Genomic DNA, 24,349 nt, shown 5'->3' on the forward strand with positions numbered 1-24,349 from the left:
ATGCAAACACCTCTAGTCTGCTGTGTAGCAGTTACTGTAATTGTAAGAAGTGTCAGCAAGCCTCAGGCTACAACTACAAGGAATGTAGTCAACTAAGTTAACTAAGCTATAAAAGTAAGTAGTGTACTACATGAGGGATAGCTTGCAAACCATGCTTTCAATCAACAGACCTAAGCTCCCACTATTCATCCAACCACGTGTTACTGTGTGGAATATATGCTTGAGCTGAAGAGTACACACAAAGTTTTTCAAGTTCAACACACAGCTCCCCCTAACACTTGCACCAAAACAAAACTGTGTTATGAATCCTGCTACATTGCCAGCAGCACCGAATTGCAGGTTCAGTAAAGGGTGCAAAAGGCAAGTAACCCAAGCATTCATACACACTGAATTCCATGTTGCGTCATGGTTCTCTCTACTCAATTAACATTTAAAAGCTGGTCTAGGCATGCATAACCAAGCCCAAATCCCACCTTTTGAATTACAGAGCTTTTGCTTGTTCAGTTTAATGTGCACTAGAAATGCATTTGGCCTTCTTGCTTGTCTACACTAGACCTTCCAGCTGAGGTGACAGAACATGCTTTCACATGCCTCCAAAACCGCATCTAGATAAAGACTGAAGCCTAATATTGTATTACATGGAGAAAGTTTGTATTTAGGTCAAGCATCTCTCTAGTCAAGATATAACTGAAACCCTCTCTGGCTATCTTCAGGCTACTGCTCTATCATAACTACTGCTATATAACTACTTGTATACCCCTATGTTTATAATTTCTCAATTTTGACTCTTTTTTTTAGCATTTCAAATGATGACCGAATTAACTATTTCATCCCCATATTTGTTTTCATAAAGCTCTTCCAAAAAGTCATCATATCAACAAAAACATGCAGGTCCAAGCCTTTACCACTAATTTTCATTCTTACAGTTCATAAGGGATGTAAGTGGTGTGGGTAGTTTTTCCTGAAGCAAAAACCAAATCCAAGTTAATAAGCTGTCATTTCCTTCATAAATCCTAACATGCACAATGAGCCAACACAACAACAAGAAAACCCCCAACAAAAAAAAAACACGTTTTACTCTTCTGCTCCAAGATTTGTATGTTATTCACAAGAATCATACCATCAACCACATATGAAATAAGTTGATTTAAGTATTTAACTGCTTAGGAGTTGATGTCTGTATAACTAGAAAGAAATATTAAACAGTTGTTGCAGAAGAGCAGCCTCATACAAAAGTTAAGACATATAAATAAACTTCTTCAATTTTCCCCTTCTCTGTAGCAAAACAGGTAAATGAATGTTTTTAAAACTGATGAAAGATGAGCCATAATACATCGCTTTGCATTTTCTGGAAAAGCACTGTGAGCAAGAGCAAGCAGAGACTAGAACAAAAGCAGAGAGACAATCAAGGAGAAGGACGGAGAATAAGGATTCCACATATTAGCAGAAATATTTATTATTTCAGTACTAAAGTGATACTGATTCTTCTAAAAGGTTTGCCTTCAAAATTTCACCGATCAGTCACAGTCAAGGCTCACAAGTTTTGGCACTGACACTGGAATATTTGTCTGATCCTAAACCATGTGTGAATAGTTTTCCTTTCTGTCGGCCTTGCAGTTGGACAGACTGCTGCTCTCACAAGACAATAATGCTCACAGGTTTTCAGACCTGAGCAAGCATTTCCATATGAGACTGCCTTCATTACACATATCCATCAATCTGCTATTTATAGAGAAACTCTGAACCGAAGAATTAATCTTCTTTAATAGTGAAACACTTCTATTCCAATCTCACATCAATAAAAGAACTCATTTCCCTCTCTTCTCCAGTTCAGTAGATGCAAACTCAAGGACAACTACTAGTACTGTTCAGATTGTAAGACAGAGAAATTCATTGTTATGAAGCTACTGAGGGGATCCTTAAAAACACAGCACTCTTCCTGATGTTAGTTAGGCAGATGGACCACTTGTCTCCGCTGAAAGACTACAGTGAAGTGAGTCTGGAGTAATTCGGAATAAAACCTCATAAACTCAAGTTAAGGTATTTATAACTACTAACTATAACTAAGGTATTTATAACCATCACTAGAAATCATGTGCTTTTTCTAGCCAACTACACTTAATACTGTGATCACAAAAATCTAATCAACATTATCTACAGAAAAAAGAAAGCAAGAAGATTACATACAGTTGTCTCACATCTGTTTCATATGAAAAAGATGAGTAATATATGAGTTCAACATCTAAGCATGACTATTTCAAAATAACTGTATTTACAAAAGCAAAAATTATATAATACAAATCTTCTAAATATGAAGTCAACCATATTTGTACTTGAGGAAATTGAAATCAATTTTTAAAACTAAATTCCAATGCAGTTCTAATGCAAAAAAATCTTCAAATTACTACTAGAGGGCAAATATGCAAACTTCTCTGAATCAATATTTTCAGGAAGCAATTACTGTAAGAGGAAAGCCATTGTAAATGTTATTTTACTCAGTTTCAAAGTACATTTCTCAGTGGACCAGAAGACCTTTTAAAACAGACTTCTTTGCTGTTGTTTACAGACATTAAGAAACCTCAGTGATGCTGGTGAATTAACTGTTAATTTTTAGCTGTGACGCAGCTCACTTCCCAGCCCTTCCTATGGAATTCATTATTCAACAGTTCAAAGATGGGAAAACAAACACTGATCTTCAACTGATGACAAAATTAAAAAAACATTATTAACAGAAGCCTTTGTCTAGTTGACTTACTATGAATTGATGACTGGCTGACTAAAATTAAGTGGTAGACCAAAGGTGTGTCTCTTTTTCCTCCTTTTACAGTAACTCACATTAAGTTCAGTAACCTTCCAGCTATTTATGAAAACTAAAAAATAAAAGTCTGAATAACAAGGCAAATGACAGAGGAATGTATACAGAAAAAAAAACCCTATTAGAAAATTAACACAGCTCCTCACACTCACAGGAGGCAAACCAAACTCAATCATACAGATGTGTAAAATGTATTCAGACTGCAATATTCTGAATTACTAGAGAGGTGATACAGACCATAACCTATAGTGGAATGGACCAGGAAGATTTGTGTGGTTTTTTTTCTTAATTAATACCAGGAAGTTGACTTCCTTGACAGGGTTTTCTTTGACTCTTGTCTCCCAAGACAGAAATTGGTCCAGTTGCAGCCCTGAAGTCATAGTCTGAGAATGTCCTCAAAAGCAAATCTAAGGAAAAAACGTGTCTTTCTGTGGTCAGATAATTTCTTGAACTAAAAAAGCAGGGGAAACCCCAGAAAACAAAAATATCTTCGTTGTTGGTGTTTATCACTCTCTGGAAAGACTTACGGATTAACTGGGAAATCATGCCTTTCAGAATTTTTTTCTTTATGAGAAATATCTGCATGAGGAACAAAACTGATTTGAACATGACTTGGAGATTCTAGTAGAAAGCCTTACTAGTGATGACAGTAATAGCATCATGTACTTGAACTTCATTTATTTGCCTTCTCCTGGATTATAATGATCTTGTGTCTGGCATGCTGTCATTCCTATCAGAGAAATGAGAACTGGAAAAACAATTACAGCTATTATTTTACTTCTGATTTCAAAGCACATTTGGAAGATGACCTGTGACAGAATTATCGTCATGTGAATTCTCTTAATTTCCCATACGGAAGTCAGAAAAAGAGATTGGTGTTTGCTTTTCTGAATTTAAGTAAGGATGAGGCCTCTATACTTCAACTGAAGATAAGAAACTATGACGTAGTTTCTTTCCTTTTCAGTGACTTGGCTGCTAATGCAAAAAGGCAGATAACCACAGCCTCTTTCTTCTCTCTCAGCAGATTTCCACTGTTAAATGTAACAGTGTGCTCTTATTTATTAATCAGCTGAGGAAGAAACCAAGCAAAGCGCCAACTGCTCCCAACACGCACAGGCCTAAAGCAGTCAAACCTAGAAGCTGGATTTTGGCAAGACAAATTTCTAGGAAGGGGAGGAAGAGCATGATGACCAAAAAGAAAGATGATTCCCCCTTAAAAACACAATCTGCCAGGTAGAATCATGAAGTTTCTAAATAGCTGGTAATTTTGCAAAAGTAAAGCTAGTATGACCGTACGTATGCAGACTGCAAATGTTATGAAACTTTTACTAAAAACATTTCAAGAAAGGATGGAAAGTTCTAACAGTTTCTTTCAACTTCTCTATACACCTACATACCCTTTTTGCATATAAAGAAGAAAGACTTTGCAGATAACAAAATAATAAACTGCTGAGCTCTGGCCTACAATTACAAGCTCCTAACTACTGTCTCCAATTTAGTCTATCAAACACAGCAAAACACTAATGGAGTGTCTGATGCTGAAGCAGTGCACTAATGGAGAACTATCCAGAAACAGCTGCAGGTGAACTGAACCTGATCATTTCATCAGTTAACTACTGCTGGTTTTAACAGTCATGTTTTTAAAAAGCACAAAAACAAAAATAAAACTGCTTGAAAGCTTCATGATACAACTCAACTATGAATGCCACTGATAACTGTATCCTTCCTAATTCTTTTCATATTCATCTCTAACACTTTACCATGGTTTCAGCTGTACCTATCTCAGGATATCACACACTGGTTTAAGACATTAACTGAACCACTGACAAAACCAAAGCAAAACCTGCTATGAACTGTAGGTGAGTGAAAGGAAAAGGCCACCATTTTTGACATTTTGCTTATATATTAGATTTTAAAAACATATTCCTTTTTAATTACACAAATCAATGTTAATTATTTTTTGCTTGCTTTAGTTAAAAGCTAAAAAGTTAAAAATGCCAAACAAGAAGACAGTCACAACTGAGAAGAGATAAACATGCAGGCAGAGGTAACAGTTATCATATTTCTTTGTGCCAAAAACATCGCAGTGCAAGTGATCCAGATGCAGAGAACATCACACATGGACAGCTTAAATTTCAATAGTTGCCTGGTGTTTTGCCAATATTTTCCTCTGTCTTCTTTTCCTGGCTTTCCTGCACTTCTAAGTCCTCCTCAGGTGGGTGGATTACTACTGAAGGAATATCATCACTGGCAGGTGACACCAGCAATTCCTTGCCCTGAAGCGGGCTTGGCTGGGCACTTGTGCTTGGGCTGCAGGTAGGGCTGGAGGGTGGTGTGTTTTGAGGGGTGGTTACAGGGGTTGTACACCTCGAGGCTGCCGGGCTCCCAGCTCTTGAAGAAGGAAGAAGGTAACTGAGAAGAACCGACAAACGGCTGTCTGCTCTCAGGGAAAGATTGGAGGCAGAGAGACCTGTTCGCAAAGAGTGCCGGGAGGCTGAAAGGCCTTCCCCTGAGATAAAACAAATGGAACACCATGAGGCTGACAAAAGGGATAGATTATATTAAATTCAAACAAACCAAACCAAACCCACACAGATACAAATATGCATTAACAATTTACATAGTAAATTGCAAGCTTTATGGGTCAAAGTGTCATACTCATGCAAGTAAGATAAGAGGTAAGAGCAGATCTGATACCAGACATTAGGAAAGTCAGAAATTACTGAGGAGTACTAATTAGAATGCCAAAGACCTGAGGGAGAAGGTATTATCTTAAGTCAGAGTAAGATTTGTTAACAAAAAGAAATTATCTCTTGAAACTGACTCTTCAATTTTTCTATAATTCCTTATTCCTAATTGCACAGCAGCTGCTAATCCATCCAAAAAATAAACTAAAAAATCAAAATAGTACAAGACTTGTGTTAACTCTATCCATTATGTACAAAGAATTTTTAAAAAGTGATCATGATCAAACATATCTAAATATGTTAAATGCAGCTGTCTTCCAATAAGAGTCTTGTTTTATTGAGAATTTTCCCAGGCAGCTGTAGTCTAATATACATTTTTGAAGAGGGCACAAAAATGAGATACACAGCCCCTTCTCCATATCCTCTTGCAGTGACTTACCAATAGCCCCACATGGCTAAAACCAAACATTTCTCCAAAATCCCTTGTTACTTTTGTCGCTCTAGTTTCCATGTCCTACTAATTTCTTATGAAGAGAACACAGTCTTGTGATGGTTCCTTCAGACTGGAGTTTGTAATGGATTTTTCAGTTCTTCCTTAAGCAGGAAGAGAGACTGTTTATGCTCATATTAGTACTTTCATTAAAAGGTTTAGTTTCTCCCATTTGCCACAAACACTTTTCCTGGGATGACCAGTCTCCTTGAAAACATTACTGATGAGCTCTCCTACAATCCCTGAAATCCAAAACATGCTGGTTTCATGTACCATGCCATCAAACAAACAAACAGCAAACTATACACATTTACTCTCACATTTATACCAAGCACTACAGAGACCAGTAAGTTGAACAACCCCAGAAAAATTAACAAGAAGGAGGTGCAGAAAGCATGCCTAGGTAAAGGTCACATATGTTCCCCTCCCCCCAAACAATCAAAGAGTGGATCTTACAGATACAAACCTTCTTTAAGAACAAAAGCCTCAAAACTCAACTATTAAAATATCAAAACTGCAGAGCAGTAAAGAAAATAGGACCAATAGAGCAGATTTGGTTGCCTATAATAATCACTACAGTAATAACTAAATTCCGTAAGTATACCTGATAAATCACAAACATGTCCTAACACACACAACCCCCTAAGGAGCCTAAGAACTAATATGCAAATATGCATGTTTGGTTTACCAGCTTATTAGAGGGTTACCAAAGCATAATAAAAAGAAAAGTAAATTAGTACATGCTCATCATATTATACTGGTTTCTTGTTTCAGCATATATCCCATAATCTCTTGTAAAAACAGTATTAAGAATAAAATGCCCTAAAAAATGGAAGTGATACATGTAAGATAACTGGTAAGAAAGATTATACCTGGGGATACAGGTGCTCAAGGATGGGCAAAACCAAGTCTGTGTGTGTGAAATTTTCATGTTTGCTGAACAAAACATGTAAGTCAGGAGTTACAGGAGACATTATGCTCTTAGATCAATTAGCTGCATTTTCATTCTAGAAAAAATAAATCTGAAACTATTAGAGAAATATTTAAGCATATATCATATATGCACTGGCTAACAAAAAAACCTATCAGCAAGCTCTGGCATTCACTGGAGAATACCCCAGCATATGTAGCCCCTAACAAGCACCTAACACTAAGTGAAGCATACTCTAAGCAATGAGGCATCCTTCCAGACAGAAAAGGAAGTTCACTTCAATGATTGATTCATGAAATCAGAACTCAGTTTTCATCAGAGTAAAAAATTTCAATTTTTCAGAATAAAAAAATCCATGTGTCTTACTTAATGCAAGGCAAAAGAAAACAAAGAGAGATGAAAATAGAGGTCCCATAAAGACACAAGAATCCAAGTAAGCTGCTCTGTAGTACATATTGCTATTTGGAATTTGGGATTGGATGTCTAGAATAAATTTTCAGGAACTGGTTCAAAAAGGAATCTAAGAACACAGCTAATACCTTTCTTGGGTTTGGGATTTTTGTTCCCATTAGAACCTTCTCTACGAAACAAGATAAAAATAAACAGTGTTCTAGCTAACAGTACTACCTTCACCATTGACATAGCAAACTTCTCGTCAAATGAACTTAACATTGGGTTAAAACACAGTAACTGTCAGCATCACTGAACTCATGATCACTAAATCTCTTGTGCAAAGACTATAAAAGCAAGTAGGATCCATCTGACACATGTCACAAAGCTGACATTCCTCAAATATTGCACATTTTATTTAAGCATAGACAAAAAAAAAACATTAGGATCAATATCAATGTATGTCTACTACTATGCTTCAAAATAATAATGCATGCTATGGTATACAGGCAGGAGTAGAATATTTGAGTAAATTCAAAAATATCATCCATAGCTACACATCACACACACTCTTATTGTTAGTTCCTTGCTCATCAAGAAGGAAACACTTATCTGTTATTACCAGCTGACCTTTCCTTCATCTCCCAGTGAGAGAATCATTTACCAGGTTAGTATGAACTGGAGGCTACAACTTATCTCACCATTTCGTTCAAGCAAGTGAGGGTCAGAATGTTTCTTGCCTATATCTGCGAAAGACCGAACTAGAGGAATCCGACTGCTGAATTTCTTCTCATTCTGATGATGGTGCCTCTTTAGAAGAGCCTCTCTCACTTTCTCTCTTATGGATTCATCCAGCTGGCCAGAGGCAATCATGCTGTCCAAAACCATATCTACATAATAATAACAAAAGAAGAAAATTATATAGGTAGCCATCACATCTCTCTTTTGCCTCACTCAAGCACTGTAGTCGTATCAAATAATAAAAGAAAATCAAAATCTATTTAAAAGAAAAGTCTTCTCTTTAGCAAAACCATCTTCAAGAATCCACAGGAAATTTTCAGATGTCACTAAACAAGTAAATGTGAGAATAAGAAAAGCACAACATGCAGATCCAAGAGAGGGTATTTATGAGTAGCATCATTTCAAGAAATGTAAGGTACTAAGTACCTTGTCATTTGAGCCATTTACTTCAAATTTCAATGGAAACTCACTTTCAAAAAATGTATTTATTGTACTCAACAAACCTACACTAGGAGTGAGTACACAAAGACAAACACAATGGAAAACAGACTTATGACAGTCTTAACCTGGTGTTCCCTTCTTTCAGAAGTATATACAACTACATAAAAGTGAAAGTTGCTATGGAATGAGAGGAATTACACAACTCCTGTCATCTTCAGATGCTCTACTGAGACTCTTTATGGAACTTCATGTGATTCACATGCTTTAGAAGAAGAAGTATGAAACAAAGTCTAGGTATATAATCTAAAACTAACTACTCATCTGTCAAACAATAGCACGTTTCAAAAGGGCATCTCACCAGTATGCTCACACCAGGAAATAAAGCCTCCATATCAGGGAAAATACCTACTGTGTTTCTTAGAGGTCCATTTTTTAAAAATAATAAAAAATATAAAACAAATTCATAAAAGACCTCAACCTGCACTAAGAAACACAAATCTATGTGGTACAATTTTTTAAATATATTTTCCCAGGTTTAACTAATATATCGAGACTTAACTGCATTGTTAAACTGAAATTGCATAGAATTTCTCACAATGAAAAATGTTCAGGTTCAGGGTAGGGCTCCATCCGGACTAACAGAACAACATGCAGGAAAGCGTCTGTCAGTACATGCAGCTTCTTTCTGAGATCACTAGTAACAAACAGCCACTTGTCACAGGTTCTCAGAAGGAAACCTGCCACCCTCCCTCTCCTGTTATGAGTAACAAACAGTATTACCTACTGGGTATTGCTGGCTCCTGGAAACAAGACAGCACACTTGTATACCAAGCACTGCTAAGCCACATGCTTCAAAATGGCACCTAAAATTAACTTGAAACAAATTCACACAATCTCTTAAGGCATCCTACTTGCAACTCAAGTGCCCGCTACTCAGAGTGCTGGTTACATGGAATTAAGAAACTACTTTGGTTATGTATTAAGATTATTGCTAAATTGGATTACCAAAAATAAAATTATAAATCAAAACATTACATTTACATTTAAAGATGTACTGAATGCTCTTGCTCAGTAAGTCAGAAAAATAGGAAGGGAACACCAATTTCCTGAGCAAATTTCAAAACATTTCAAGCGCTCCCAAAGTTTTTAAGGCCAAACATTTCAAGAAAACATTTCAAGCGCTCCCAAAGTTTTTAAGGCCAAAACACCTTGTCCTTCACACATATGTTGGTCAACCCTAAGTCTAATATGATTCCTGAGAAGGCATTCCACTGTGTGGTACCTGTAGCAAGAGATACCAGGAAAATTATGTAGAACTAATTCTAAGGAGCAAGCAGACATATATAATGTATATATATGTGCATGTATCTATATATTTTTATATATCTATATGTATGAAAGTCTTCAAAGCTGCCTGTATTGTATCCAAAATGCCCATGTGATTAGCGAGGACACTAAGCACAGTAGGTCAAACAACATGTACAGCATTTATTTCTGCTCACCTCTTATAAAGGTGAAAATATTACCAGATGTGCAACAACCAACTGCACTACTGGCATCAAGTTAACGTCAGTCAAAATATGATTAATAATTATGGTACTAAAGTGCACAAGTAACTCCTAAAATGTTCTGGCAGATATTTACAATTCATCTGTAGAAACAAAGACAGAGAACACATTAAGGGATTAGAACATAAAGGCAAGTTTTGGGCCTCATCCTAAAGTACATACTAAGGAGCTCCTACTCATCCACTTTTTTAAGTGACATTTGTAGGACCAGCTCCTCTCAACCAGACCAAGAGAAGTGCAGCAAGCATGCACATACCTGTTTCTTCAACACAGTACTTTCAAGAACAAAGACATCACCAAAACCACCTCAAGTTATAGATCAAAATTTAGGAATAAAGTATTTTTAAAAATTTTTGCTGCAACCTGCTATCTCATCAAGTGTGTCTGCTCTCATGTCCAACATGACCGTCCCATTAAGAATACAGCTCCGCAGTTCAAAGAGACTGTGCAGAGACAGAGTCGCTACGTAAGGCTTGCTCCATCGATCACCGCCATCTTCAACATCCTCTTCGAACTTCAGCCACCTGAAATGCGTTCACAGGTACACATTTATATTTCTCCTGGGAAGGAAATTTGGCAAGCAATCCCACTCTTCCATGTGGCTTAGGCATGACATAGAACAGAAAATCCCATGAAATCATACCAGCTTTCATTTTCTCAGGCAGCCCAACTGATTAATGTTTTTATCAGGCCTTAATAACCACACTCAACTGTTTCAATTTTTACCCATATTGTTTCTTTGGGCTTGAACAATACCTGTCTATTCACATGTTCTCATGAAGAATATGGCTGACTGCCTTAGTGCCTGATTTGCGTCTTAATTTCATTAGTATTTTGGGATTATAAAGCCGTCTGAAACATACCATACAGCATGTTCAAGTCTCCTAAGGCTGCTAAGTGAGACATTTAAGAACCAGGCAATATTAACATGTGAAACTATAAACTGATCTGGATTCCCACTCACAGGCATTATGCAAATTGAGTTTCTACAAAAGTTAACATGCAACAAGGTAGCGGAAGTACTGAATGCAGAAGAATTCATCACAATGCATAGGTAGAAAGAAGCAACTAAACGGCATCCCTGTAATGTCCAGGCATAAAATTTGCCAAAAACTAATCAAATACTACCCAAGTAAAAAAAAATAATACCCAAATTTTTTATGTTTGAGAAAAAAAAATGATACTGATATATTGGCTATGATATACAAAAGAAATTTCTGAGATTGCAAATACCACACTAGGTGGATGAAAACCCATATTTATAATTTGGCATACTCCTACTTTTCAAAATATTTGGTATGATCAGTTTTAAGGAAGAGAACACAGCACCAGAAAGACTGAAGGTCTCTTGAAAACAATATTGATTCTTTCAGAGTTTGAAAAGAAGAACTAAAGTTTTGGGTTGCTGTGCATGAATTGAGTAAACAACTCCTACAGACAGTGACGATTCTAAGCCAAACCTGGTCTGCAATTCTTTGAAATAAAGTTACTTTGAAATAAAGATATACCTTGAAACAATCTACTCCAAACATACCTAGCAGTTTCTTTCCATTCATATTCTTCTCCATCCTTGAAGCAAAGTTCATCCATTTCAGTGAAGAGATCATGAGGAATGTGTTCATCATCATCTTCAGTACCCAAGATAAACTGCACTCGTTGGGATGGTGTGTCTTGAAGAAAAGTAGAAACTAAACAATTAGAAGAATTCATACTTCTATGAAATAAGAAACATTACATAGCAGTAAAATCTCCTGCCCTCAGCTAGAAATATGCAGGACAACATCCTCTTTAAGGGGGAAGAGGAACAAAAGAAACATATACATGTCTTTAAAAGAAGGCTCTCTAAAAACTTTGCACTGTTTCTGAAAACAAAATATCTGGAAATCCATGTTTATGAAAATTAATCAATTGGTTTGGGCTCTTCTACAGATTGCCAATATGAAAATCAACATCACCAGCAAATTTGGTTAAAAAAACCTAGAAATTAATATACCAAAACACTAGAAACCTTGTTTTCATTTTGAGAACAAAATAATTAATACCATCATGACACAAGACACTGAAGAAGTTAAAACAAAACAGGCTGATGGAAACAAACAGCCTTACTTACAGATTAGCTGCCCAAGCAATAGTTCAAGATGGTCATCAGTGAGTAGCCAGGCACTGACTGTTAGAGCAGCAGATTTTTCTATGGTCTGTTGCTATTTATGTAGGATAAAATTTTTCATTGCATGGTCGGAGCAGTATGTATAAATTAGCACAGTAAAGTAGAAAACTATGTAGCTGAAGTGTCCAGAAAATATTTTAACTTCTCATAGTATAATGCCTAGTGGAACAGGCTCAATAACTAGCTAGAAAACTAAAATATCCTTATTGATCACATAAGTACTAGATTTCAATTAATATGAACAAAACTTTTAAAAAAACACCAATTAAACCACGTGATTCTAGAGATATTTTTATACATATATTTATACAAGGATTTTGTTTCAATTCAAGTGAATTTTCATATTACAAGGGTTCTAAACATGTACTAATTGCAATGCTATCTCAAGGAAGGCCAGAAATGGAAAATCCAGGAAAACCTCAATTTTAATTTTTTTTTTAATTTTCTCAAATTTAAGAAATCTTAACTTTGTTCACTGAAACATCACTCTTACAGCTGTTATACATGAATATACAACTGTAGGCTTCTACTGTAGAAGGAAGATGGCCTTTTAGATTTAAAGGTTAAGATCCGAATTACTAACAAAGTTAATTCCACACTGAGATTTACTTTACCATTTTTGTTCTGGTATATACCACCATCTAGTAGCATCATTCTGAAATGTGCTCTTGAATGCAAACAACATTCATTATTAGTTAAGGTCTATAGCAGATTGTTTCCATCCCAAAACCAACACACCCCAGAATCTGGCCAAACCCTGTGCTTCTGTGCATACAGAAGCAACCAGAACAGAGAAATCTGAATTTCTGTCAACTTAATATCACTTATTTCTTCAAAACCTGTATAGTAAGACTCTACAAACATGATGTCCATTATAATAATTTGTATTTGGGAAAGGAGACCTTGAAGATGGTTGAAACCAAGAACCATAGGAGAATGGTAAAAGATTTGTAAGAGCTTTTCCATTTGAAAAATCCTTTGTTTCAGGATTGTACTGGCCCCATGCAGAACATGCTGCCAGTCATTGAAAGGTAATAGTGAACAGCATGGTGTCCACACTTAAATTCAAACATTGCACCACAATCTGCTCGTTCATGGCACTTTAGGAATTAAAGAGGACTTAGGATGTTGAAGAAAAACTGCTAAGCATCCTGCCAAATATTTTCATTTCAGAGAATGATATGACAAAATTGTCCTCTCTTGAGGATAACAGGAGGTGGGGTGGGGGGGGGGGGTGGGGGGCAATTCATGATCCAAACCAAAAATTTATGAGGCAGTGCAATTCCTTTACTAACAGACAGCAAGAAGGCTGAAGTAAATATTTAAATAAAATAAGATCATTGATCAAATTACCATGGCAAATGCTGCTTTTCACAGCTACATGCTTAGTTTCAAAAATCAGAGGAAGAAGCATACACGACTACACAATCTGAAAAAAGGTGTCTAATCTAAATAACACAGATTTTCATGCTACAGAAGAGCATTACAAAGCTCTAGTCTAACCTATTCAGTGCAGGCTGCTGAACATTCATGCAGGCAGCTGGACCAAGTCCAACAGTTTCTGACTTAGATAAAAGACAACCACAAAATCCTCGTCTGATTGTACACAAAAAGACATTAATTACAGCGAGAACAAAAGAAATAACACAAAACAAACAACATTTGAGCACAGAGTAGCTACGACAAGTTTATTTTCAGGAGACATGAAGAACATGCACAACAAACTTCTTACCATATGATGGAGATTCTCGGCCATCCTCTCTATCACTGTCTTTTTCTCTTTTTCTTCTGTGGTGCCTGTGCCCACGATGCCTATGCCTTCGACGGCCTGGCTTGCCAAGTGGGACGTGAACTCCAATATACACAGCTCTGTGGCCTTTTCAAGGAAGTTTAAAAGCACACAAATAAACAAAAAATTACCTACTACCCAAATTTATTATCTAAAGACAAGGGGTTTAAGAAATAGCAATCCAAAAGCACTTGACAAAAATTAACTTTAGTGAACTAACATGACCATTTCTGTCCTCCCAGAGTGTCAAGGAACTAGTGCTAGACTCATTTCTCTGATAAATTAGGTCATATTCTTATTCAATTTAAGAATTCAGTTGTGAAACAAATAATACAGAAGTACAAGCTTGACCTGTAACACTGAAAGCAGCTATTTTATAAACACGAGGCCAAGGCAGAGAAATTACATTTTAGTCCTCTTTTTTTGCAGGGATTCATATCAGGACAGCTGTAAGAATGGCAAAATAATCGCCTGGTTCAGCTTATTAACTTCATCAAGAAATTACCCTTCATTCAGAGTCTGCAAGCAGTTTTCTGTCCTTGAAAGAGCTGCCAGTATTTTCTCAAATAGCACATAACACCTCAAGGTGAAACTGATGTTGAATTACACCATTAACTTAGTATCAGGAACATAAAAGGAACTTCTACTCTGAAATGTATGTCAACACTTCAAATAACTTCCAGAGATGTTGGGGTGGGTTTTTTTTCCTATTCTAGAATGTTTTAATAAATTTAGGAGCACATCCTCGAATTAATGAATACTGCTCTTTAAGACATGTACTTTCAACATCTTGCTTTTCCTTTGACCTTTGACATCAAGACAATACTAGCATCAACATCTTAGCAAAAGATATCAATCAAGTGACTGTTATGAACATATTACTACCATGTCTCCTGTAATGCAGATAGCATATACAATAGGCTTTTCATTGCTATTTAAACAAACAATTGCAGGAAGAGACAAATTAACTATAACACTAAATACTCTGCTTCTTGGTGTTGAAGAGCTATTACAGAAGACTGACATGAACCAAAGGAAAAGGAAGTGGTCTTCCAGCTCTTAGACAGACGCAAATTTACATTATGAAGGCAAGCCCTAGAAATTGTGACTGCATGTACACGCATATATATGCATATGCCTAGCACACATAAAGATGTTTAAGATTCCTGCTGATTATAGAGCTTTAAAGAAACAAAAAGCGGTAAGATGTCAAGCTTATTTCCCAAAAAAAGAATCCCTAAGCCCAAAAAGATACTGCTTTATAGAAGTTTCATGTATTTTTACAGTGCTACCTGACTAAAAATACAAGAAAAAACCATTATTCACACAAGGAAGTTCAGCATTTAATTAATTGGTCAAAGATTCCTTTTCACATAACAGGATCCAATTCTTGACACACTTCCAATACAAGTTTAATTAGAGCTGACTGACTGGCACTATGACCAAATCTGAAATTAAGCACATTAAAAGCTATTTGTTTCCATGTAAGAGTGGAAAAGAGATTAATTTCTGGAAGCACTCATCAGTCCTATTTATAGAGAGAGACTTGTCTTTTTGTGAGTTTCTTCCAACAATACCCAGCCCCTGCCTGGCAGCCTGACCTCTGCCCTCCATGACTGCTATGCACAATGCAATTCCCAAAGAAATTAATGCCAATGTGACACCTATAAATCACTGCCCTTGGTGTATATATATATGTAATACGATCAGGGGGCATCATTAACAATGGTCATGTTGCTGACACCATCATGACACAATAATCTTAAGCGTAGGGAAAGCAAAAGTACGAGGTTCAAAAATAACTGCATTACTCACCACATTCCACTCAAAGCCACCACTCACTGCAAGTGCTGTTACTATGCCTGTTAGGGTTTCTGTTTTATTTTATATATTCAATTAGCAGGTATGAAGCTACACTTTATATATACACTCCAACTGCTCTATTTGTTGCCAAAGTGCTGGATTTTTTTGCAGGAACTGTTTCCTCCTAAGAGAAACTCTAGCACACTTCTAGTAATCAAGCATTTTATATAATTAACAAGACTGTTTTAAGCGTGTGTTTTGATCACTGCACTGAAGAAAAAAGAAAAAAAAGACAAAAAAAACCAACCTTGAAGGAGTCTGAGTTCAGGATTTTACTCCCTGAAAAATAAGGACTTCCACATTTTGGTCTTTCACTGTTCCCACAAATAAGAAACAAAAATCTCTCAGAGATTTTCCAAGGATCTCCATCTTAAACGATACACCTTGCTATTGCAAAAACTGGCATTTGTAATAGTGTGAACCATTTCCATAGTCAAAGACCACGTTGCTGCATGGAGAGGTCGAAATGATGAGTCTATCTCCTTTTACCTAATTGCACTGAGACAGAACTTTTTTTCTCCAGTAGAAAAGTTTGGAGGAGAGCAGATATGCTGCTAAGACACAAGTAAAAGCTATGGAAAACTGAGCTGAAATAAGCAACAAACAAGGTGTTTTTAAACAACCTGGGTCCACAGCAAATGGCTTTTACTATCACAGAAACCATAGAATCATGTCCAGGCACCTCGTAGCTGCCTCAAGCAGGCACTGCCAAGTTAGTAACGTGGATGGTCAGTGCACAACCTACATTTGCTATTGCTGTTCCACTCCAAAAGGAAGATTTAAAGGAAGCCTTCTTGCCACCTGGACAAACGAGGGTTTCACAGAGACAGGGAACAGTCTAGCCATGGGTTATGACCCTGCCCTTCAGCCCACACTGCCCAGAAGTGACTACTGTGATGCTATTTCCTCATGTAGACATGGTCTTGCAGGCAAATGTAAACCACGACTACCTTCCCCAAAGCACTTCTGTATATGCAAAGTGTTCAGACATCTGCAATGGTACTTTGGGACTAATATGAAATGTCAATGAGCAAATGATTTTCAGCATTTATAAAGTAAAATGGATCACAATCCAATGTAATTCCATCAGAATAACTAAGAAAAAACCTGATGTTGATAAAAAGCCTCTGAAATATTTTTCAGAGCAAGGAGTGAGGGTGGCAGTACAATAGACCAACCGAGAAAAATTTACCTATAGCAAAAAGAAGCTTATGAGTGCACCTCACTGTTCCTTAGGAAAAGGGACCTTCATTCTGCTATCACAGTCATAAATAAAGATATTTCAACTACTGTCTAGAAAATCTGAAACTACTGCTGTTGACTATACTGTCATGATTACCCAAAAACTGCTTACAGACATATTCAACTCCAAAAGTGGGACAAAACTATGTAATAAAAATTGGACAAGCTTAACTTTGATTCTACTCAATAAAGCAAAGCATTAGAAGCCTTGTAAAAATAAGATAGCTGCACTGAGTAGGTCTGTGTTTCCTTAAGTTTCATTATTCAGATAGGAGTAATAATGTTTGCAGATAGACAGACAGAGATTTACTTATAAATATAATTTACAAGGAAAAGCAAAGTAAAACAAAGCCATGGCCATTTTTTTCCTTCATTCCCAGTGAATTGAACTAAACAAGTTATTTTTCAGATTTCACATTTTTCAGAAAATTTTGGTTTGGCCAAAAAACCAAACCTCAACAAAATAAAAAAACAGACCTCCAAGAAAGGCAATTAATATAAAATTAATATATCATCTGTGAAAGCACTGGAAATAAATTCAACTCTAAAAGGGTTGGGATTCAAGTTTCTAGCATGGGGTGTTATTTTTACAAGGGACACAACCTTTACTTGAATATTGTGTTTAGAAGTTCAAAAGGTACATCATGTGACCTTCAAAGCTTTATTCACGTAAATGTCTGTAGCATAGTACCACTTTCAAACAAAGCTTCTTACAGAATTACTATAAACCAATAATCAATAGAATTAGTAGACTGCCCAATACTAAATTTAGTAATACAAAGCTCAAGAGATGATTGCTCATTTTAATCCAACATGACTTTATCCAAGCTTAGCTGTTCAAATCCACTGAGAGTATTTACTACTTAAGGCCTTTATCAATATGAAACAAACTTAAGTGTTAGGATCTTGAAACGTGTCTCCATCACATGGTTGATCTCCAATCACATGGTTGGTCTCATTCCAAAAGTCACTTTGGGTGAAGTCCTATAACATTTACAGAAAAGAAAATGCTCTGATTTCTCCCCAGAGCTCCTATGAAAGTGGAAGATTTTCATAATAGAAGACTTCTGAAGCCTGAGAGAGCTGAACAAAAATGCCCTGATATCACTAGGTCTTCTCTTTTCACACAGAACCCTCTCTTCTCTTTGGCTAGATGCCTTTAAAGCTTCATAGAAAGAAGGACATTGTTCTCCATCTTAACAAGGAAAAGCAAAGGAAATCAAGTTTGTATCTATGTGGATTCTGAAACCCTGTTACTTAGAAATTTGAACTAAGAGCAATCAATGATGGATGTAAGGACCATCTGCAGGTAAGCTCCCTGGTCCAACCTTGCTCAAAGTACAGCCAACTTCAAAGCTGGAGCCATGGTTTTGATCAGTTTAGTTAGGATGACAGCCATCCTTTTAGTAATTTTAAGGATATATGTTCTACAGCTTACCTAGGCAACCTATACCAACCTACAGCAACACACTACCTGAAAAAAAATTCTAATATCCAACTATCACTTCTGATAGAGCAACTTCTGTGTGATCCCCCTCACCCTTTCACAACGTACCATTGTGACCCTATCTTCCCAACTGAAGACTAAAGCTTTGTGACAAGAATTACTGTTTTTATGGAAAATCTTCAAATAATAATCTGAAGATGGAAAATGTATTTTATACAGAAGCCTTTTTAAATCAAATAATGTCATCATCTATCTCATTCTAGCATGGAGCATTCCAGTATGGAAACACTGGAGCATCTGCAAGAGAGACCCTAATCCATTCCTTAAGATCATAAAACAGGGAAGAAATCGGCTGTTTGATGTCTTAGCTCACACCTCCAAATGCATTACCCTAGCAGGAAAGATCTGGAGCACAGCATCTCATTCCTTGGTATTAATTTCCCTTACATCACAGAGAATACTTGTATGCACAAAAATAAGCTCAATGCAATCTACGAGCACAACTTATTGTGACCTTTGCTGTCACAAGACTGCTCTGAAGTTAGAAGTACAAAAATGGGGAAAAGGAGAGGGATGGAAGAAGTAAGAGTAAGAACAAAAGTGTCTTTTGTTGCCCTTAAAAATTTCAGAGTCCATAGGACTTCTCCAAATATTCTTGGTTCTGGTAAAACTTAAGGAACAAGAGCAATGCCTCAATACACACACACACACCCTTGTTTATTTATAATGAAAAATCACTGAAGTCACTAATTCTCAAAAAATACTTCTGCTACGCTAATTTTCTAATTAAAAATAATGTCCTACTTCTGAAGGATGCAACTAAATGCAGAAATTAGTATTGATAGTGAAGCTCCTGGCATAAGAGAGAAACTAAGTATTTCAGAACAAACAGCATTTTTCACTTATTTTATAAACTTTTCATGCACATTCCCAAGAAAGAGTCAAATTATTTTCTACAGAATTAATGTATCAAAAATGAATATAAAATAATTTAATATAATCTTGGTCTTCCACACATCAACTGACTACTAAGCAGTCCTTTAATTACAAAGGATTCTTCTTGTTAAAGGAATTATTTAACTAAAGCTATCTCATCCTCTCAGAATTAAACATTTGAGATAAAATTTTCCAACGAACCTGTCAAAAGAAGTAAAGAAAATTCTTTCACAGGATAACTGCATGCCACGACTGGAACCCAAAGGTTCTCCACAGTAAAGCGTATTTTAGAATCCAGAACACAACCTGGACTGTACTCTGAAATCTCCTGCTGCTCCTAGGAATTTGGTCTCTCTAAGAATACACTCTTTATACTTGAACTGATAAAACTGAGAAGCACAATCCCAAACCATAGTCAGCACAGCACAGCGTAAAGTGTTCAGGAAGAGTGTTTTCTCACTAGAGACAAAGATTAGCATATTCTGCTGACAAAAACAGTAAATGCCAGATTTCTCATTACACACGAAAGTGATTTTTTTTTCTGACTTAAAATCAAATGAGTTCGTAGGGGCAGTCATAGAGAAAAATTCACTGCATACTTCTATTAGACACAATCAACAATATTCAGGAAGGGTTTATATTAGATAGGCAGGTAGAAACAGTAATAGGAAAAGCTTAGTGCTGGGTGGCAGTGCCGCACAGGGATTCTGGCACAGACCTGTGGCTCCCTGCCAGCAGCCATGTCCCTTGCCAGGGCAAGGAGCCAGCCCTTGGTGCTGATGGGAGGGAGGACAAGCCGTCCCTGCGCTGCACAGCCAAGGCAGAGCAGAGCTGGGCCCCACGCGTTATCCCAGCTGAGGATCCTCGGTGCAGCCTGTCTCTGCAGCAGAGCTCAGGAAAAAGGATACACATATAAGGTAATTTCAAAGAGTTGTTTCTGTTGGAGGAGAGAAAACCTAGAAATAAGCAATTCAAGTGGAAGTCCCATTAACATTCAAGACTAGCCCTTTGTCCACTAAACACAACATAAAACCGCAGAATGGTTTGGGTTGCAATGAATCTTAAAGATCATCAATTCCCATCCTCCTGGTAAAGACATAAGGCTTCCACATCCTAACACTGTTCTTATGAAGTATTTCATAAGAAACTTCTGAAATGAAAATTTTCTGACTTCGTCAACAGGTCACAAATACATTGTCATAACAATTTTGATCACAACCCTCTTTGTACAAATGCTTAAATGGATTGGTTTGCCAAATGCATCTACTGGTATTTACAGAAGGAATCTTGCTTCACAGAAGGGTTACTCATTCCTGAGAAAAACTCAACTCTCTCCTTTTTTATTTATTTTGTAAATTAAAAAAAGGTAAATTTAAAAGCTTAAACTGCTATGAAACACTAACTTTCAGTGAACTACAAATAGAGAAATCATCCATTCAGCAATAATTCTAATATCCAACAAGGCACAAGTTTAGTCAATTTTTGGAACAGCTGATTTTTAAGGGATTGAAAAAAGGTAAAGGTTATGAAAAGTCATCAAGAAGTAATAGGTTGCAGATTCAAGTAGTCTCTTCTGCCTCATCTCAAAAAGTTTATATTTGAGTGATCTGGGACTATCAAGTTTACTGCAAGTTTTAAGTTTTGGTTTGTGCTGCTTGGTAGAACTTCAGTTTTATGACCATATTACTTAAATAATAATTTTATGTGTGTTTCAGATTATAAAACTATTATAGTTTGCAATTAGCTGTCTTTTTATAAAATTTCTGATACAGTCAGAACAAAAACATTACATCTTGTTCTCTTAAATAATAGAAGTCAGGGAAAAAATCATTACGACACAGTTTATGTCAAACACTTTTAAAAAGCTTCAAATCATGAAACACTTGTACAGCAAGTTGTCTACTTAGATACACAATATTCACCTAAGGGGAGAAAAAATACAGGATTATTTGATTGCTTGCCCTTGTCAACTAAGATTAAGTGAAAACCACAGTTCTTTTCTTAAATAAAAATTAAGGCTCATCAAGGTACATGAGATAATAGGGTGACTTAAAATGTAAACATTACTTACACCTGCCACAGGATAATGTGAGAGTAGACAGCTATTAAACCATCTTAACTCTTGAAAGCTGGTGCTTGGACTTATGCCACAGAAAACTAGTCTACCAAGACATACATTCCTGACCTCAAGATTGTTTCTGGAATGAAACCTCTGTTATGTGTAAACTGCTTATCTTTGCTATGCCCACTAAGAGTAACAGAATGTGTCCCTTCTTCCCTTACACTGTATCTAGTAAATGTATCCTCAAATCAAGGTTGAAAAGTAGCTACACATTTTAAAAGATGCATCCTTGTAGTATCAAGCCAGCCCAAGTTAAGAAAGTTTTCCTTAAACATCATTTAACAGAAAATACATTTTACAAGATCACATTAAATACCTCTGCCATTAATATTCTTGCCTTACTTCCATCTCCTGGGTGACTTTGTTATTACTCTCATTCACTGCAGCTCAAAGAGCCTGGCATCAAGTTAAGAACATTAGGTGCTCTTAAAAAAGGTTATTTTAAGATGTTATTCCCTTTTCTAGCTCTTCTGTAAACTGACATTTGTTAATTCAAAATAAGGCCTTACAGCTTCAGTAAAGTGCAGTACCTTTATTTAGTACACACACAGTCTGCCCACAATTGCAGTTTACCATCTCTAACCATTCCTCTTTTATGGGAAGAGTGTTACGAAACCAGCAGCCTGTGCCTAACCTTCCTAACCTAAACACTGTCACTCCAGACAGGTATCACACTCTGCCAGCCACCATAAATAGAATGCAGGGCTTGAGAAGCTCCAAGTCCAAGATCTATTTTCCCCTTTAGCATTTGTTTCTCTTTCCATTAACATTTCATCACAAAATTTCCAGAACATACAAGAAACTGAAAACACTAAGACACCTTCCCTTTAGTATTAAGAGCAAAATTATGCCCTCTGCTCTATCAAACCTATCAATATTAGTTTGTACATGCTTTAAGAAGGTTAAGTATCATCTGTCCATATGGGCTCTAAAAAGTGTTGTGCTTCACACCAGAGCTGAACTCAATGCGCTGCTTGCTGACTCTCTCTGAAATTACATCGATGCATACTTCTGTAAAGGTTCAAAATTCCTAGTAGTCCTTTTCAAGTCACCAGAAACACATATGGAAAGACTAGACTGAAATAGATTAAAGTCTTAAAACACTTCCAATGCCCAATGCTTTAGTAGAGGGCTTCCCAAGCCTACAAGAAAATATTTGTGTCAGAAATAAAAAATAATACTAGTTGGAATTTTTTACTGCTTACTCCTATTTCTCTCCTTATAGGATTTTGATACCAGAATTACAAACAAAACCTAAAAATTCCACATACCTACTTTTATCATAATAGCTTATAAATAATGAACTCTTAAACAGAGCTATAAGTCCACATAAATTCATCCTCTAGAACACCCTGAGTTTGAAGAATCTCTGAGAAGGTGACTATATGAGTTGAACAATCACACTTACATACCCTTTTCTCTTTCACAGAGGAAAAAAAAACCGTTTTATTCTTACTTTGGAATAGTTTTCACTTTGATAAAAGTCAAACTATATGGTGCCCCTCCCTTGTTCCATTCTATCAATAAAAATTTAATTCTTACAAACATACACGATACTAAAAAATATATGTGAACACCAAGAATAATTCCTATTTACGTGAGAAAATGTGTACCTATATACAACTTCACATATGTGATAATACTACTGGAAAACATTTTTCTTGTCAGATACTTCCTATTAGTTATTTGTTAAACCTCTGTATCCAGCCCCCTCTTGCATTGAGATACAACACTGGGCCACTCCAAAATGAGTGAGGGAGTGAAAGAAAAGATGAGGAGCATGGCTAAGAGCAAGGTGATGAGACTGAGATCTCAACTCCTCCTTTCAAAAGCACTTACATTGACTCAATTGTTCATTGGACAGCAGTCTACATTTCACCTTAATTTACTCTTTGGCTATGGGTAAAACAGGGTTATTTTCCATAGCAGTCATCCAAGTGCTTAAATTGCCTCAGGCAGCCTGAGCCCCCTGCCTTCCCACTCAGTATCTTGGTTAACTGCAGTGCTGTACGAGCTGAAGCACTCTACAGGAATGTGCTCTGAAAGAGACTGGGGAAGCGATCTGGCTGCACATTCCCATGTCATTCCTTGGGGTCGAGGCATTACAGCTGCTAAGGCTGCTGCCTCAAACACTACTCCAGCTGGATGCCTGCTTCCCCTTAACCCCTGCCTCCCTGCAAAACATACACACAGACTTTCTGGGTCATCTCCTGAGAAAAGCAAGAGAAAGAAATAAAGGAGGAGACAGCTTAAATCTCCACTGTCTGATTCAACTGCAGAAACAGCCATGGCAGTGGTTTCCCTACAGCAGAACCCCATCTAAACCAGCGTTGTCACAGCCTCCACTGCCGCACCTCTCAGCCCCACATTCACGCTTCCTTCCTCTGCTCAGCTCCGGCACACATACATCAGTGTGGCATTTTGGGTGCCCAACAGCTGCGATCTTGACCATCTTCCTTTGTCAGACTGGTAAATTTTCCACTGGCTTAACAGACCTAGCTGGGATTGTGGTTTGGTCAGGCCAACAGAAGTGTTAGCACAAGACAGAAAACAGTAACAGAATGAAGGGGACAGATCAAGAGTATGTTGCAGCAGCAAACAACTTCAATCACTTTAAACTGTCTCCTGTTATACCACAGTATGAGAAAAATGTCACAGCAACCTAAAATCAACCTTTCTTAGCCAAAAACTGCTGCCATTATGGTTTTTCCAGTGTGCTG

General features: G+C 36.8%; 1 protein-coding gene across 8 annotated transcripts in view; it reads right to left on the reverse strand.

Moving 5' to 3' along the window:
• SLC4A7 (solute carrier family 4 member 7) overlaps positions 1 to 24,349 on the reverse strand; it is a 93,683-nt gene that overhangs the window by 32,510 nt on the left and 36,824 nt on the right. For 4 of the 8 annotated variants that reach the window (XM_030943387.1, XM_030943384.1, XM_030943390.1 and 1 more), the window contains exons 3-6: positions 13,963 to 14,106; positions 11,598 to 11,733; positions 10,427 to 10,587; positions 8,015 to 8,203 (exon numbers count right to left, since the gene is read on the reverse strand). In XM_030943387.1, the coding sequence (XP_030799247.1) occupies positions 8,015 to 8,203; positions 10,427 to 10,587; positions 11,598 to 11,733; positions 13,963 to 14,106 (630 nt within the window). Of the gene's footprint in view, positions 1 to 4,961; positions 5,325 to 8,014; positions 8,204 to 10,426; positions 10,588 to 11,597; positions 11,734 to 13,962; positions 14,107 to 24,349 lie in introns of all 8 variants that reach the window. The other 4 variants (XM_030943388.1, XM_030943386.1, XM_030943392.1 and 1 more) reach the window with 2 other exon arrangements.

Source organism: Camarhynchus parvulus, chromosome 2 (assembly GCF_901933205.1).
Source record: "Camarhynchus parvulus chromosome 2, STF_HiC, whole genome shotgun sequence".
Lineage (NCBI taxonomy): Eukaryota > Metazoa > Chordata > Aves > Passeriformes > Thraupidae > Camarhynchus > Camarhynchus parvulus.